The sequence below is a fragment of the Paralichthys olivaceus genome, chromosome 17, assembly GCF_024713975.1.
Source record: "Paralichthys olivaceus isolate ysfri-2021 chromosome 17, ASM2471397v2, whole genome shotgun sequence".
NCBI classification, from domain to species: domain Eukaryota; kingdom Metazoa; phylum Chordata; class Actinopteri; order Pleuronectiformes; family Paralichthyidae; genus Paralichthys; species Paralichthys olivaceus.
In genome coordinates this window covers 14,986,490-15,000,976 of record NC_091109.1, presented here as the reverse complement: position 1 = coordinate 15,000,976, position 14,487 = coordinate 14,986,490, and the positions used below count along the sequence as shown (strand labels likewise).

Below are 14,487 nucleotides of genomic sequence, written 5' to 3'. Positions count from 1 at the left end.
GTAGGACATAGCGCAATCCACCTTTTCAATAATTTGTTCCCCATCATTTTGAATGACACAGCTTAAGCATTTTCAGCGTGTATTTTTAAATTATTGATTACAGCAACTTGCATTATTTACTGTAAATCTGACATGAGTGGATGATTTGAGACCAACCTGCTACGCCTCTCAGAATGCTACTGCTTTACGTTATTTATATGTTCCATAAATCTAACTACCATATTTCAATTGATTCAGAACATTGTTGAAGACAAAGGTGGAAAAAGTCAACCTTTTCTATGAATGTGACAGTACTCATTACCTGAATGGGACCAGGACACATATAGACGCCCTTCAGACCTTGTATTAACATCTGTCCTTAATGATCTGACAGCACAATGTGAGCTACATGTGTGAATGCACTCTAATGCATCCTCAATGCATCTTCAGATCTGACCGCTACATTCGGAGGTGGTCCAGGACGAATGTAGACACCTTCCTTTGCAGTGCGAATGCAAATACGTCCCTTGTCTTCTGAGCTGATGTGCTCAGAGTCGCTTCAGTTTTGCAATGAACCAATATTTTTTACACTTCTCATTGATACTATATTAAAGCCCCTACAAAGAGTTATTAATTAGTTATGAAACTGACTCATTTTAATATTGCTGTGTGTTTATGACCTACAAATAAGACAATCAGGAAGAAAACTGGCTGTTTCTACAAACTATTCTTAATGTTCGTGATCAGGTCGGATTACCTGTGAGATCAGATCTCATATACAGTCTATGGGTATGATGCAAAAATTTACAGTAGTCTTCTTCTTCTCATTTAACGGTGGTTGGCATCCATCTTATGGGGCTTTACCGCCACCTACTGCACAGGGATTTATGATTTGTGTTGACATTTCCACTGGCATGAGGTTCTGTCTCAACACTTCTTTTATCCCCCAGAGATCTTATGTACCCCAGAGACCACCGGCTTTACCATCCCACTAGCAAAACAATGTCATCAAGAAAAGAAAAGCTCTATATAAATACAAACCATTTACCATTTACCTGGATGTGGCAAAGTGACATCCTTTGCCCTTGAAAACTACCAAAAAACCCTTTTAACAGAGGAAAAAAGTTACATAGAAACCTCAGAGAGAGCCACATGTGAGGGACCACTCTCCCAGGATGGACAGAAGTGCAATAGATGCCACGCGTAATGGAGAACGTCAGAGAAATAGTAGAGTAATTACAGCCTTGGTTAGAGAAAATAGTTTGTAGTATGATGGAAGGTGAATGAATTGAGTCCACCATCAGCTGCCACCACTATCAGGATAAACCATCATGATCCACTGCATCAGGATCCACCATCAGCAGCCACCTTAATCATGGTCCACCACTATGATCAGATTCCAGCACGATACAGGATCTGCCATTATGATCACGATCTCTGATTGGCGATGTCCACCATCATAATCCACGATGTGGCCGTAAGTCGTGGCACTGGATCTGCGAGCAATTAGGCACAGAGACTCCGGGGAAGAAGTCAAGTCAGTAACATGCATTGATGTGACAATAAGTTATTTGATGTGATGAGGAGGAAGAAGAGGAAAGAGAAGCTCCATGTGTCATGTGTCTCTTGAAATTCTAAACCTATATCAGCATAACGAAGAGCAGATCTAAGACAAGCCTGGACCAGCTCTAACATTAAGCTTTATCAAAAAAGAATGCTCTAAGCCTATTCTTAGAGAGGGTGTCTGCCTCCCGAACTGAAACTGGGAGATGATTCCAAAGGAGAGGAGCCTGATAGCTGAAAGCTCTTACTCTACTTTTCGATACTTTAGGGACAACAAGTAAGTCTGAATTCTGGGAGCAAAGTGCTCTATTGGGGTGATATTGTACTATGAGATCTTTAAAGGTATGAGGGTGCCATATTATTAAGGGCCTTGTAGGTTAGGAGGATAGTTTTAAATTATTTAACTGGCTTTTTTTCATTTTTTTCCTTCTTCCAAAACAAATGCACATGCTGGCCAAAATCAAAATCAATTTTTTTTACATTCGAATGATTCTACATATCTGAAGTGTCAGTATCCAAGAGGGTTCTCTTATTCTGATTATCCTGAAGTGAGTTGCTCACGAACACAACTTATTGACCTCCTTTAAATAAACTTTTTATATTATATATTTTTTTCTCCAGGATAGCCAAAGTCCATTTGTAGATTGTTACAGTGATGTACTGGTTACTCAATCGACCTTTTTCACAGGAGGCATTTTCACATGAAAAAGTCTAAACACAGGTGTTTTCAATGTTACTAACCAAAGTACAGTTGCATTAAGTGTATTGGAGCCTTTCCAGTGAGCCCACACCCTGACTGTTCCTGAATGGAACAGAGCCTCATTAAGTATCATTGCTAACCCCTGTGTTTACTCATTGTTACTCCAATCAATCCATAATCCATATCAAAATGGCTGCTGTATAAAAGGTGCAATCGCTCAAACAATAGCAGGATTGGTCTACAGTAATAAAGTAATGTGTTGTGTGAATACGAATATGTTCAATGAACGGCGTTCTGAATGAATCAGTTTACAACTGATGAATGTGAATGTGAACTCCCGTGTGAACGGCGCTCACGCTCAACTGTTTTACAGCTCGCCACATGACATTTCCATAGACACGGCCCAGCACGGCTGGTGTTGGCGGTACCGACGCATCTACTACTAGAGTTTACACACACAGAGCAACACACTCACAGTGAGATGACAGGAGTAGAGACGGTTAACATGAACCAGCGGGTAAGTTACTTTATTAAATAACAGTGGCAAGAAAAACACAGAGTTTCTCCTAAGACCCACTGCTGCACAATGATCAGAAGGTTGGTTTGTACCGTGCTGGAGTTTCCTGTGTCCTCCCTCCAGACTCCTGCTGACCTGTACTCACTTTAACTAATACACACTCATCACAAATTATTAGGACCTGATCAGTACATGAAGTCTACTCAGTGTTTGTTTCATTCGCTCCAGAGTTTATGAGGCTGCATTTAAAAATCATGAAAAATGAGAAAGCATTTTGTGTGCGCTCAGTACAACAAGAGTCGATGCTCGCACGGAACAAATGAATGAATGAATGAAACCTGAACTAGTTCATTTTTGGAACTGTGAACTAAGTTCAACATTTTAAAAGATGAACTATGAATGGGAACTAGTTAATTTGGATCTGTACGAGCTGAAATTTGAACTAGTTCAGCAAATATGTTGCCTTGCTGCAGCGAGCCAAGAGGGCACAGCTGGTACAGGAAGGTGTCCCTGGCATCACAGAGAAATTGGTGGACCAACAGATTACCATGTACAAACTGGCCCAGCACTGCAGAAGGCAGACAAGAGCAGCAGACAATCATCATGATTGAATGCCTTCTCAATGAGCTGATGAGGGTAAAGGGCCGAGACCTTCTTGGTGTCCCCCCTGTTGGACCAGGAGAGGATGCAGCACATGTGGCATGTCCAGAGGAGGCATGTGGAGTGCATCCGGGATGAACCAGGTGTGCTTCTCGATACCCAGACTGGCACCGTCACCAAAGAGGGCATTGTTCTGCCGAATTACAGGTGTGCTCAAGGGTCCACATCGTTTGAGTCCTTCCACTTACACCTGAACAGGTTGATTCCAGGTCAGTATAGATCCTATACATTGATGAGATTAAATATATATAGTTCAACATTTTAATATTATTACTATTATCCTGTACAGTACTAACACTGACAAAAAATGTTTCCCTCTTTGTTCCTGCTAATCACTTTATGATTGTTGACCTGATACATCTTACTCTTTGTATTTTCACATCCTTTTGACCAGCAATCCAACCGAGGACTGTTTCAATTACCTGCTGGTGGAGAAGTTTCTGATGACGAAGTGCTGCCCGCAGGTGATGCTTTGTTACTCCCTGTCGTAGTTAGATGACATCGATGCTGAACTTCAATGTGGTTCCGTTGCTTTACTTTGCTCATGGTGTGTGTGGTATAAGTTGTGTAAGGCCTACTTGGGTTGTACAGTGACACAGCCAGATTGTAATATTTATTAACGGCCCCTCTCTACATATAAAGCTGCAGTGTTTGTTTTTCTTTACTATATTTACTATGTCCGAACTCGGACTGGGAATTCAATTCTGTAATTAAAATGTGGGAAAGATTTCTCTCAATAGGATCTTTGCAACCGTTCCTGCGTCCTGCTTTGAGGTAGAAAAGGCTTCAACCCACTTGCTGAACATGCAAACAATCACCAGGCAATCTGTATTTCCTTCTGACGGAGTTAATTCAATAAAATCCATCATACGATGCTCAAATGGTTTATTTGGTTGGGGTGACCTTGTTTTTGCAATTTGAATTGCACCAGCAGAAATATTTGCAGAACAAATGCCAAATTGTTTGCAAAAACACTGAGACACTGAAAACACCTGAATGGTGTGCTAGCAGCTGTTTACAGCTGTGCACATTCCCCCTTTTTCTCTTCCAAGCGATAACTTACCATCACCGGGGAAGAGAACGTGTGGCAAACATGGTTTAGCATTAGGGCCAATCCAAACTCCATTGATAAATTCAGCACCTGAATGTGACCACAGGGCATCTGCTTTTGCCAGTGATTGTACTGCTTTGGGGTCAGCACATGGGGTGACAGGAGTTGAATCAGACAGCATTTCTGTGGGAAGGAATTAAGTTGCGGAGGAGGCTGCCTGCTTGGCAGCCAGGTCAGCTGCAGCATTTCCTGTAGAAATGGGGTCAGAGAGAGATGAATGAGCTTCACATTTTAGACTTGGGCAGCAAAATGGGGTCCAGCAGTGCTGAAACAAGAACATGGTGAGCATTAGGTTTACCAGATGAAGTGAGGAGTGCACCAAATTCATGAACACCACCGAATGCATATCTGGAGTCAGTGTAAATGTTAAGTCATTTGTTCTTAGCTAACTTGCATGCTTCTGTGAGGGCTGCTAAGTCAGCAGCCTCTGCAGAAGGGATGTGAGGGGAGTCGCCCACACATCAAAGTCTCATGTAGAGTTACAACTGCAGCTGAACCATCAACAAACAACTCAAGGTCAGCCTTTTTCAATGGGGTGCCAGGTATTGGTGTACACGTCTCTTGTAAAACCTCAGTGCAGTAATGTGGTTCTCCGTCATCTGCAGTCGGAAGTTATGTAGCTGGATCAAGCACATTACATCTTTTCACCATGATGTTAGGCATTTGCAAGTGTTGTGTGATTTCTTAGCAATTGTTGTGCAGACAATAAATAATAATGAATAATCTGTGGGGGAAAAGCATGGGGAACCATGAGTGTGAGATCGGAATAACGGTGGAAAAATATGCAGCTTGTCACAATTTGCCTCCATGAGATCAACAAAGCACAGATGTCATAAAGCTTCCTTTTTGATCAACAAACTGTGTGAATGGTAAATCAGGTCTAGGCAAACCAAGTGATTTAATGCACCTTTTAAATCTTCAACTGCCACTTCTGCTGCAGGAGTCCAGGTCAGTCTGTCATGAGTGCTCATATGGTCCATGGACCATGGCTGGCTCTTTCTGAGTAATTTGGAATCCACCGTCGACAGTATGATGATGAATTATATTATTATTAGTCTGTTTGTTTATTTATTTGTTTGTTAACAATGTTATGTCATGTTAATATATGTCTGCCAATAAAGCTTCATTGAATAGAACATAAAACTTGTTTTCGATCACGTGACTATTGTCGCGCAAAATTCAAGTGCTCTCTTATCCTTCACATACACCTCATGACCACCAGGAAAATTCTACCTACCAGAAGTTACTGAAATATAAATCGTGCGTCATAGAAAAATCCAAGTATCATTGTCTATGTGAATGGCTGAATGCAACTTTCAGTGGTCGATCAAACTGGAAAAGCTTCATATAAATACAGTCCATCATCAGTTGGCTGAATAGAGCTAAGTAATGTGTTGTGAATTATTTAGGCCAGTTTCTTGTAATAGGCATATGTCTGCTTTCTGTGTGAGTTGATGATTTATGACTTTTATTCATTTTGCTTGTTAGCAAATGACACGAACATCCCCTGAAACTAAAATGATGGGTTGCATAGAAAACTGAATAACAAAATAATGGTATTAGTTTTTTCTTGGGGTGTATAGGGTTGGAGACCAGTGTGTGTGCATGGTGAGTTTATCATTGTTCTTTGTATATGTGTTTGCATGCATATATATATATTTACATATATACATATTCTTCTGCCAAGGAGACAAAGTTTTGATCAATGGTTTCTCTGCTTGTTTATTTAGCAAGACTATACAAAAACAACTTAACCTATTTCCATGAATCTTGGTTGAAGGATTGAGTATAGGTCAGAATGGATGCGTATCTGAGGGCATTTTTCACTTTACTTCACTTTACTTTACTTCAGGTATGATAAATGAGGATCTAGTGATTTTAAATGTGGATTCAGAAGGGTACTTTCTGGCCTTGGTACCTACTGTCATTCTTTCTTTCAAATGATGGTCCTTTAAGTAATTTCGCCCTGCTTTTTATGATTTCAATAATTTTGTACTGTTTCAGTTTGACAAAGATGGGCCAGATTCATTTGTTGAAGAAGTCATCAATTCTGTGCTATTGGAAGTATGGTTTAAGGTTAAGAGTTATGTTTAGATCGAATCTGAGGGAAATTTTAGTTGGCATTGCATGAAGGTTTTGAGTTTCTTGGGAGTCAGATGTGGTGTTGTGATAAGCCAGAGAACATAATTCTTTTTTCTGGTTTGGAGAGAATGCATGAATTAAAATTGCATTATCTTGAATGGAAGTAAAATGATCATGTCAGCATTTGGGCTTATGATATGTTATTTCAGTTGTAAGCAGATCGTATTTTCTGTGACAGAATATATTTTTCCTCTTGTAATTTAAGTGTAGCAGACATTCCATCAACGTGGATGACCTGTGAAAAGGCGCAGCTTGAATTAGCTTCAACTTTCATTTGAGGCTCAAGCCGTTCCACTAACACAATGTAAGAAGCCGTAATAAGCCTGAGAATGTGTGCGAACTACATTATAGAGCCCCAAAAAATCTGAAGTTATTTAATTAATGAAGTTATTTAGTTAATTTTCTGATGAAAAGCTTCAGCTCTGATCATGAAGCACCTGTGACCAGAGAAACTCTGTGTTTCACTGTTTCCACTGTTCTCGGTCACTGACCGACTTCATGTGAACACTCCTCTGCTGTTCTCACTGTGTGTGTCACTCTAAACGAGTGAGTGGGGTCGGTTATGGGTATATGGAGTGGGTCATTCTGCACTTGCGTTAAAAAGATTAATACGTTGATTCCACGAATTAATCATCCCATCAACGCGCTAATTTCGACAGCCCTAATTCAACATTTTATGTGCATCTTAATGTTGTGATTGACACAGCCCCCTCCATGGCCACATTTGGCAAAAAGCTAGCCTTTCAAACATAGATTGTGCATTAACATCTGCAAATAGATAACACTCCTTTACACCTTCACATAAAACAGGGCGTTTTATTGAGTATTAGCGGGTCTGTGAAGCTCTCTGTCGGACAGCACTAAAATGCAATACAAATCTGCACAATGTCTTAGGTTAACAAACCCCTACATGACTATAACTAATTTCATTTAAAGAAACACAATAATGTTTCATAGTGATATGAACCCTTGTGTTTCAGTAGCCTAAATTGCATCTGTTATATCTACACAGTGAACTAATCCTCTTAGCTATTCTGTGGTCATCTTACTCTGGTGACAGCGAGGGAAAAGTCCATAGCAACAACCACAACAGCAATAGAAATCCACTAAAAGTTTTGGAAAAACTAACAAGCTAAAGATCATACACTTTCTGAAAGTAAATAAAAAGCACATTTTCTGCTTCAAATTTGATCAAAAACACATTTAAATGATGACAATATTTAATTTCCCATAAAATGAATGTTTTTTTAAATTTAATTACTTAACTTTTCGTAGCATTTCCTACAAAACCTGGATGAAAACAGCGTGCCCAACCACAGGAGATGAAGCAGGTTGCTTATGGGTCAGAAGATGGTTGGCTCAATCCTCAGCTCCTCCAGTGTGCTTGTTGAAGTATCCTTGTAGAGCATGTCTGAAGCAGCTTAAAGGTACAGTGTGTAGAATTTTGTGATATCTAGTGTAGAAATTGCCAGTTGCAGCTGGACACCCCTCACCTCCCCCTTCCCATCCAAACACGAAAAAGAACCTGTGGTGGCTTCAGTTGTCCTAAAAACAACATCCCCTCGATGTAAATATAAAGTATTTAAATATAAAGAACCTTTTCTGGGGTAAGGAAAACTACAATTCATACAATTTAGATGAAATGAACAACTGAAAACATCATGAGGATTATTCTACATTAAATTTCTGCCAAAAGTTCCCTTTCACTTAAATCTTACACACTGGACCTTTAAATGCAAGTGCTGTGTGAATGAGTGAGTGTAACTTGTAGCGCCTTAAGTGTGGTCCATTTTATCCCTTAAATCTTCAATTCAGCAAGGGGCATCCTAATAATTAAGAACAATTATTATTGTTGGGATGTTTTTAATTATTAGAATTAAGAACATCCCCTATTTTTTAAACAAGTAATTTGTTAATACTTTTACATTTCACTGTTCAGATTTTGAACATGACTTGAACTTGGTCACTTAATTACACGTCCATGTATAGATATTGCAGTGTAAGAATCTGCAAGCCTCGAGTAAAATGTTCGGCGTTTTAAGACAAGAGTTATGTCAGTCTTAAATGGTGATGGCAAAATGGATAAGAGGACACACATCGGCTGGTTTCAATAGCAAACGTTTATTCCAATCACTTAGACAACTCACCTACCCTGATCAACGTGCTCTGAATACTAGTGTGAATGCTACTTTGCTATTTCATAGGTTTTTCTTGCTGCATAAAATTCATACAGCTGATCACAGTATCAGAAAACATTTATTATTCATCCAGGGACAACACAAGAGGCTACACATGCAGAGAGCATCCATTCACAGTTTTACCCACTGGATCTACATTTCTTACCATGTGTCATGTTACACTCCACGTTGATACAGACTCGAAATCAGACAAGTCATTTAAAATAATTCCATAGAAATATTCACATAGTTTTTTCTTTATATCCAATATATTTTAGATTTTAGATATGTTACTCTGGGTGGGTGAGTGGTTTGGAGAATTCTGTTATTCCTATGTCATATGAAAGAAATTAGGGGAAATGTTAAGGCTTTAATCTAAAGAATAAAAGTAGAATTTTGTACCCTCACACCATATAGGCTAAATTAATCTTGTAGTAGGCTAATGGTTATGATTAGGTAATGTCATACAGGCTGGTTTCAACATATATAATGTAATGTATATAAAGGGTAGAAATACAGCCTTCTTTGATATTTTTTCTGTAAAAAGGCTGTCAAGAAATGGCATTCTCAAATAATAGTTATGTATGTATACTGGGATTGAAAATGAGCTCTTGTACAAGTTAAGTGCAATAGCATGTTTCCTGTATTTAGGTGTAGGTTTGTACATATTATTAACCCTATAGCTAAAAACTGTCAATATAGTCATCCACATTCAATTGTGTTAGTTAGGTTGCAGCATTAGAAAGTACAATACATTTTAATGGTATTTTACTTAATGAATCCCAAGTACAGTCAAATGAATGAATGTGATTAATTAAAACTGTGTCATTCAAAAGCCCACATATTATTCATCTGTGTCATAAAGCTCCACTGTTGTCATTAAGCCAAAATGTAGCAGAGGTTAACATTTTTCTTAATAAGCATGTCCTCACACACTTTAGTTGGTTTTGACTGAATTTCACAATAAAATTGTCCTACAGCTCAAAATAATTACTTTTAGTAAGTAGTATTTAGCCCCAAATATCCTACAGTAAATGAATTGTTATCCGATGCTTGAGTGACAGTTACTACAAATTACAGCAATTAGAACATATATTTTTATTTTTGTGAGCTTTTTTAAAGGTAAGGAAGCCATGAAGTATCGAAAGACTAATGTAATGTTGGTTTTGGTATTATCACAGGATTTATTGACAGTTACGAGATACGAGAAATCTTGTCCTTTGAGGTATTATATGGAATTCAGATTACTATTATCCTTCTAGCATTACACTGGAAAAAGATCCTTTGTGAGAGGGTATTCATTCGAAAGATACTAATCACTTTTTACTGAGCTGTGGTAGACATATGCAAGTAGGTCTGTGACCTTATGGTGTTTGCAAGTAAAGATGCAAAAAATATTAGTTTGGTACAACAGTGTAGACCTATTAATGACAAAGCTGCCAAGCGTCCAATACAACCACTTAAGTGAAGCAAAAAACTATATTTAAAATAGTCAATCTATCTGGGTTACTTCAAAAATAGATATTTTCTTTTGAGAGCTTTTGAGTTAAACGTCTGCTGTTTTTACTTGTTTGTTAGAATATGTACAAATTTCCATTTATTATGATGCAGAGTGAGTGAGTAAAGGAAACCAGCCTGTTGTATCGACCTGAAGGGCAACAGTACTTAGATAGAAAAGATTGTCATCTAACTCTCACTATGGATCACATATTTTAAATAAAGTACATACTGTTTAACACTTATGTAAATTCAAAATAAATGCACATTTATGATAAAAATTCTATGATATGCACTATAGAAAAGTGACCATGCAAATGTTAATAAATCTAACAAAGCATATACAATATTATGCAAGCTTGCAATACAAATACTTAAAATTCCATCTGATGATTTATAATATTTTTCTTTGAAGATTTCTAGCTTTGGCAAATATAATATATAATATAATTTTTCACAAGTGCCAATCTTGGACATATTTAGTGGGTGCTTATTTAACCACTGAGATACAGATTGATGATATGCGCTGCCACTGTAAATAACCAATTTTGTCATTCCTTAACTGAAAACAGTCCACCTTAAGCATTTCCTTACTATCCTGTATACAACACTGGGGGAGATTTGGTAGAAAATCTGCTGGTTACTTTATGGCACAAAAGGAAATTACTTCACAGCACAAAACTGGGAGAAAGGGCTGTTCTTCCAATGCATATGACAGATGGTGAAAGGAGTGCTAAACATAGCAAAAATCACCTGCTAAAGATGTGAATAGGTTTTCATTTGATGATGACCATTATACAGAGGTATTACAATTTGACAGCAATATATTCTTGTTGAAAAATGCTACATGTAGCGCTTATAAAGGTAAGATACGACAAAACAAGTTGGATTTTGTTACTAGGTTGAGCACATTGCTTTACAGCGCTTCCTAATCCTCATCCAAAAAGGGGAAGCTACCAAATACTGTGACGATGCTGCATTGATCAGTTTTAAGTTTTTCAACTTGATGTAGCATACGGCTATAAATTTAACTGAAATTGATTGATTGTATCAACATGTTTTAAGGTCATAATGTTTAGCTTCCACTAGTTGTTGGTGGCTCATGTTTCAGAGTTTTAAGTTTAGTCAGAGGATATTATTTACCAAAATGCAGCCAGTTTATTCCTCCTGCTTTGTTGTACATTGGTTTTCAAATATGCCTTTAAATAAGAGAATATATTTAATATATTAATATATTTCATTCACAGTAGTCATCTTGTATGATGTAAATGGGATAATTATGTACCAACTAAGCCTTGTAAGAACTCCAACCGCCATTCACAACTAAGCATGTCCATGCAAAAAGATTTTGTATTTGTACCCTGGACATCCTTGAAAAAATATGTAACTGATAATGTTAGCACAAGGCTGCAGATTTGACAGCAGTAAGGATATTCTGCAAATTGTAAGTGTTCCATTGAAAGCTACAAAGTAAGCACATTTATACCTGGCAAACTTAAAGTCAAGTATTGCATTGTATTTTGGAAATGTACTAATAATCTTACAGTGTAAAGAAGAAGAATATTCCAGGGATTTGCTGTTTTTGTGCTGTAGATATGAGGCTGGCATGGGCATCCAAATGTAAGTACAGGATGTAAAGATAAGGTCAGGGCTTACGGTATACAAGGTACAGTAAACGTGTATTTCAGTGCAAGTCACAGCATATTTGACTTCATAGCTACAGAAGGAATGCTAAGCACACTTATGGTTCAAAACAGTATTGAGTATGTGATATCTGTACAGAAAAGAGACAAAATACAAAACATATCTCTGTCACATATTAACATCATAGTTGTTCGCTCTTTGTAAAATAAATCATTCTTTATCTACTCAAATTATGCAGTATGCTGTATAGTAAATAGTATTTTCTGGTGTAGCACCCAGGGAAGTAAACACTGGTTTCACAGCTATCATACAATTATTTTGCAGTAGTTTGCTACAGTTCAAATGTTACTGTGCAACTCACTTTTTTTTAGTGATGATTGATATCCAAAACATACAGAACTGTTTAAAAAAGGTTCTCTTCTCTCCAAAGCACTGGCACAGAATCGACATTACAATAGGTTTCCTTGGGAGTGACCACAAAAGTACACAGTGATTATTTCTACAACACTTAAAAGGTTGTGCTTTAGTGTAAACATGTAAAAAAATCTCATGCTGAATAAAACATCTTTCTTTTGAAGTTATAATGTTATGCACAATGGCAGGTAATACTGTTGTCACAGTTATGGGTTCTCTCAAAATCAACTGTGTTGCATTATTTGCTACATCTTCCTAGAAGTTTTGAGTCAGTGTATGCATTAGTCCTTGAAAACAGGAGTTATTGACGTTCCCTTGTAGAAAATATTCCGGGCATTATTAGGGCTGTTGGCTCTCTCTGGAATCAAGATAATATTATTGCCTTTTCTCTGGAGCGTGGACTCTCGACTGGAGGTGACTGAGTGGGTTTCTGATGCGGTCTCTCCACCAGCTCCTCCGCCACCACCTCCTCCAGATCCAGAACCACTACCATCACCTGGAGTGACCCTTATCGTAGACGGACCCTGGGGGTGAACCCTCTGCTCTGACTGGCCAGTGTTCTGGGTGTGAACAGTAACTATGGGTGGGGTGCTAACAGTGGCAGTGGTAGTAACAATGTGATTGGCATGCTTCCTGTCAATGGACCCTTCACGTATTGAGTCAGAGCTCTCTGAGTCTCTATTTAGATCATTGAGCTCATAGGACTGCTTCAAACTGCCACCTCCTCCTGCTGATCCTCCTCCTCCCCCTCCTGCATTTGTCCCTGCACATCCACCTGCTCCAGTGCCATGGTCCAGGGACCGCCACCTCCACGATCCACTTCCATCCATGGATGGAGCTTGGATCACAGGTCTGTTGTTTTCAGGGTGGGCCTCTACTCTGACAATTGCTCCAGTGCTCCCTGCAATGCTGCCTGTGGTACTGCCGAGTGAGCTGGGTCCTGTGGTGCTAGTATGTTCTTGATCATTTAACACCCTATAGTGACTAGAGCCCTGGCAACTCCCAGTGGTGCTGCAGCCTATGCTGCTCTCATCTAAGCTCTTGGAATGGGTCTGTAGTAGGCCCTGCTGCTTGGACATAGCAATTACTTGCATGATTCGTGGCTGCATATTCTGTCCGTTATCATTAGTCCTACAGGCTGTTGTCTTCTCTGCTGCCCTTTGCCAATTAGCCTGAACTATGCTATTTGCTGTTGACATCCCCTCATTTCCTCCAGCTCCTACTGTTCTCAGGGAGGAGGTGTTGTAATTCTCATGAGCTTCCTCTGGTATGTGGACCAGCTGTGAAGACCCGGGTCTGGATTGCATGGCTATCCTGGCCCCTCCGGTGATCCCACTACAGTTACTAGGTAGGGTGGTACTAGTACCACTGGCCAGTTTGGACAAGTATGCATGACTATCAAAGCCTCCATTCAGTCCCATAGCCGATGGCTCAGAGCTGGATCGGAGTTCCATGCTGCCGTGGTGGTGTGGATGCAGGGAGGACTGACCAGATGATGAGTCTACAGAGGAAGAGAAGGAGTCTGGGACCTGCAAGGAGCATTTGTAGTTGTTGTTCTTACTTTTCCATTGAGACAGCAGCTGCTTTGAGCGGCTAGAGTCCATGGAGGCATGGTGGAGGGTGGCAGCATGACGTCTGGCTGCTTCCTCATACGCTGCCATGGCCTGTGGGGTGTGCACTCGAGGAAGGGTGTGGCTAAAGGTCACCATGGCATCTTTGCTATGAGAGCTATGGGGTGAGATCACTTCCACATCTGCACTGGAACGCTTAAGGTTGTCATCAGGCCTCTGTTGCTGAAGACCTCGGTGGAGGAGACCCTCAGAGTGGGAGGTGGGTATGCCTTGCTCTCCAACCATGCTAGCTTTCATTTGCAAGTGGTGGAGGACTGCCTCCTGGCTTATGTGGGGCAAAGAGCAGGGAGGTCGTTGCAGCTGTGGGGGTGGGCTGTTGCTGGCTTCCTCACTAGGTTGAAAATTTCCAACTGCATACAACCCCTGGCGAAACAGTAACAAAGCAATATCACATATAGTACAATAGAGTACATAGAGATTAAGGTATAGAGGGCAGCAATTGTAAAGGAAGT

At 39.5% G+C, this 14,487-nt stretch overlaps 1 protein-coding gene across 1 annotated transcript in view; it reads right to left on the bottom strand.

Moving 5' to 3' along the window:
- Positions 1–8,774: 8,774 nt before the first annotated feature.
- LOC109638415 (phospholipid phosphatase-related protein type 4) overlaps positions 8,775–14,487 on the bottom strand; it is a 28,349-nt gene continuing 22,636 nt past the window's right edge. Inside the window, exon 7 of the mRNA XM_020101397.2 lies at positions 8,775–14,398. Coding sequence (XP_019956956.2) covers positions 12,686–14,398 — 1,713 coding nt within the window. The 3' untranslated portion in view covers positions 8,775–12,685. The remainder of the gene's footprint in view (positions 14,399–14,487) is intronic.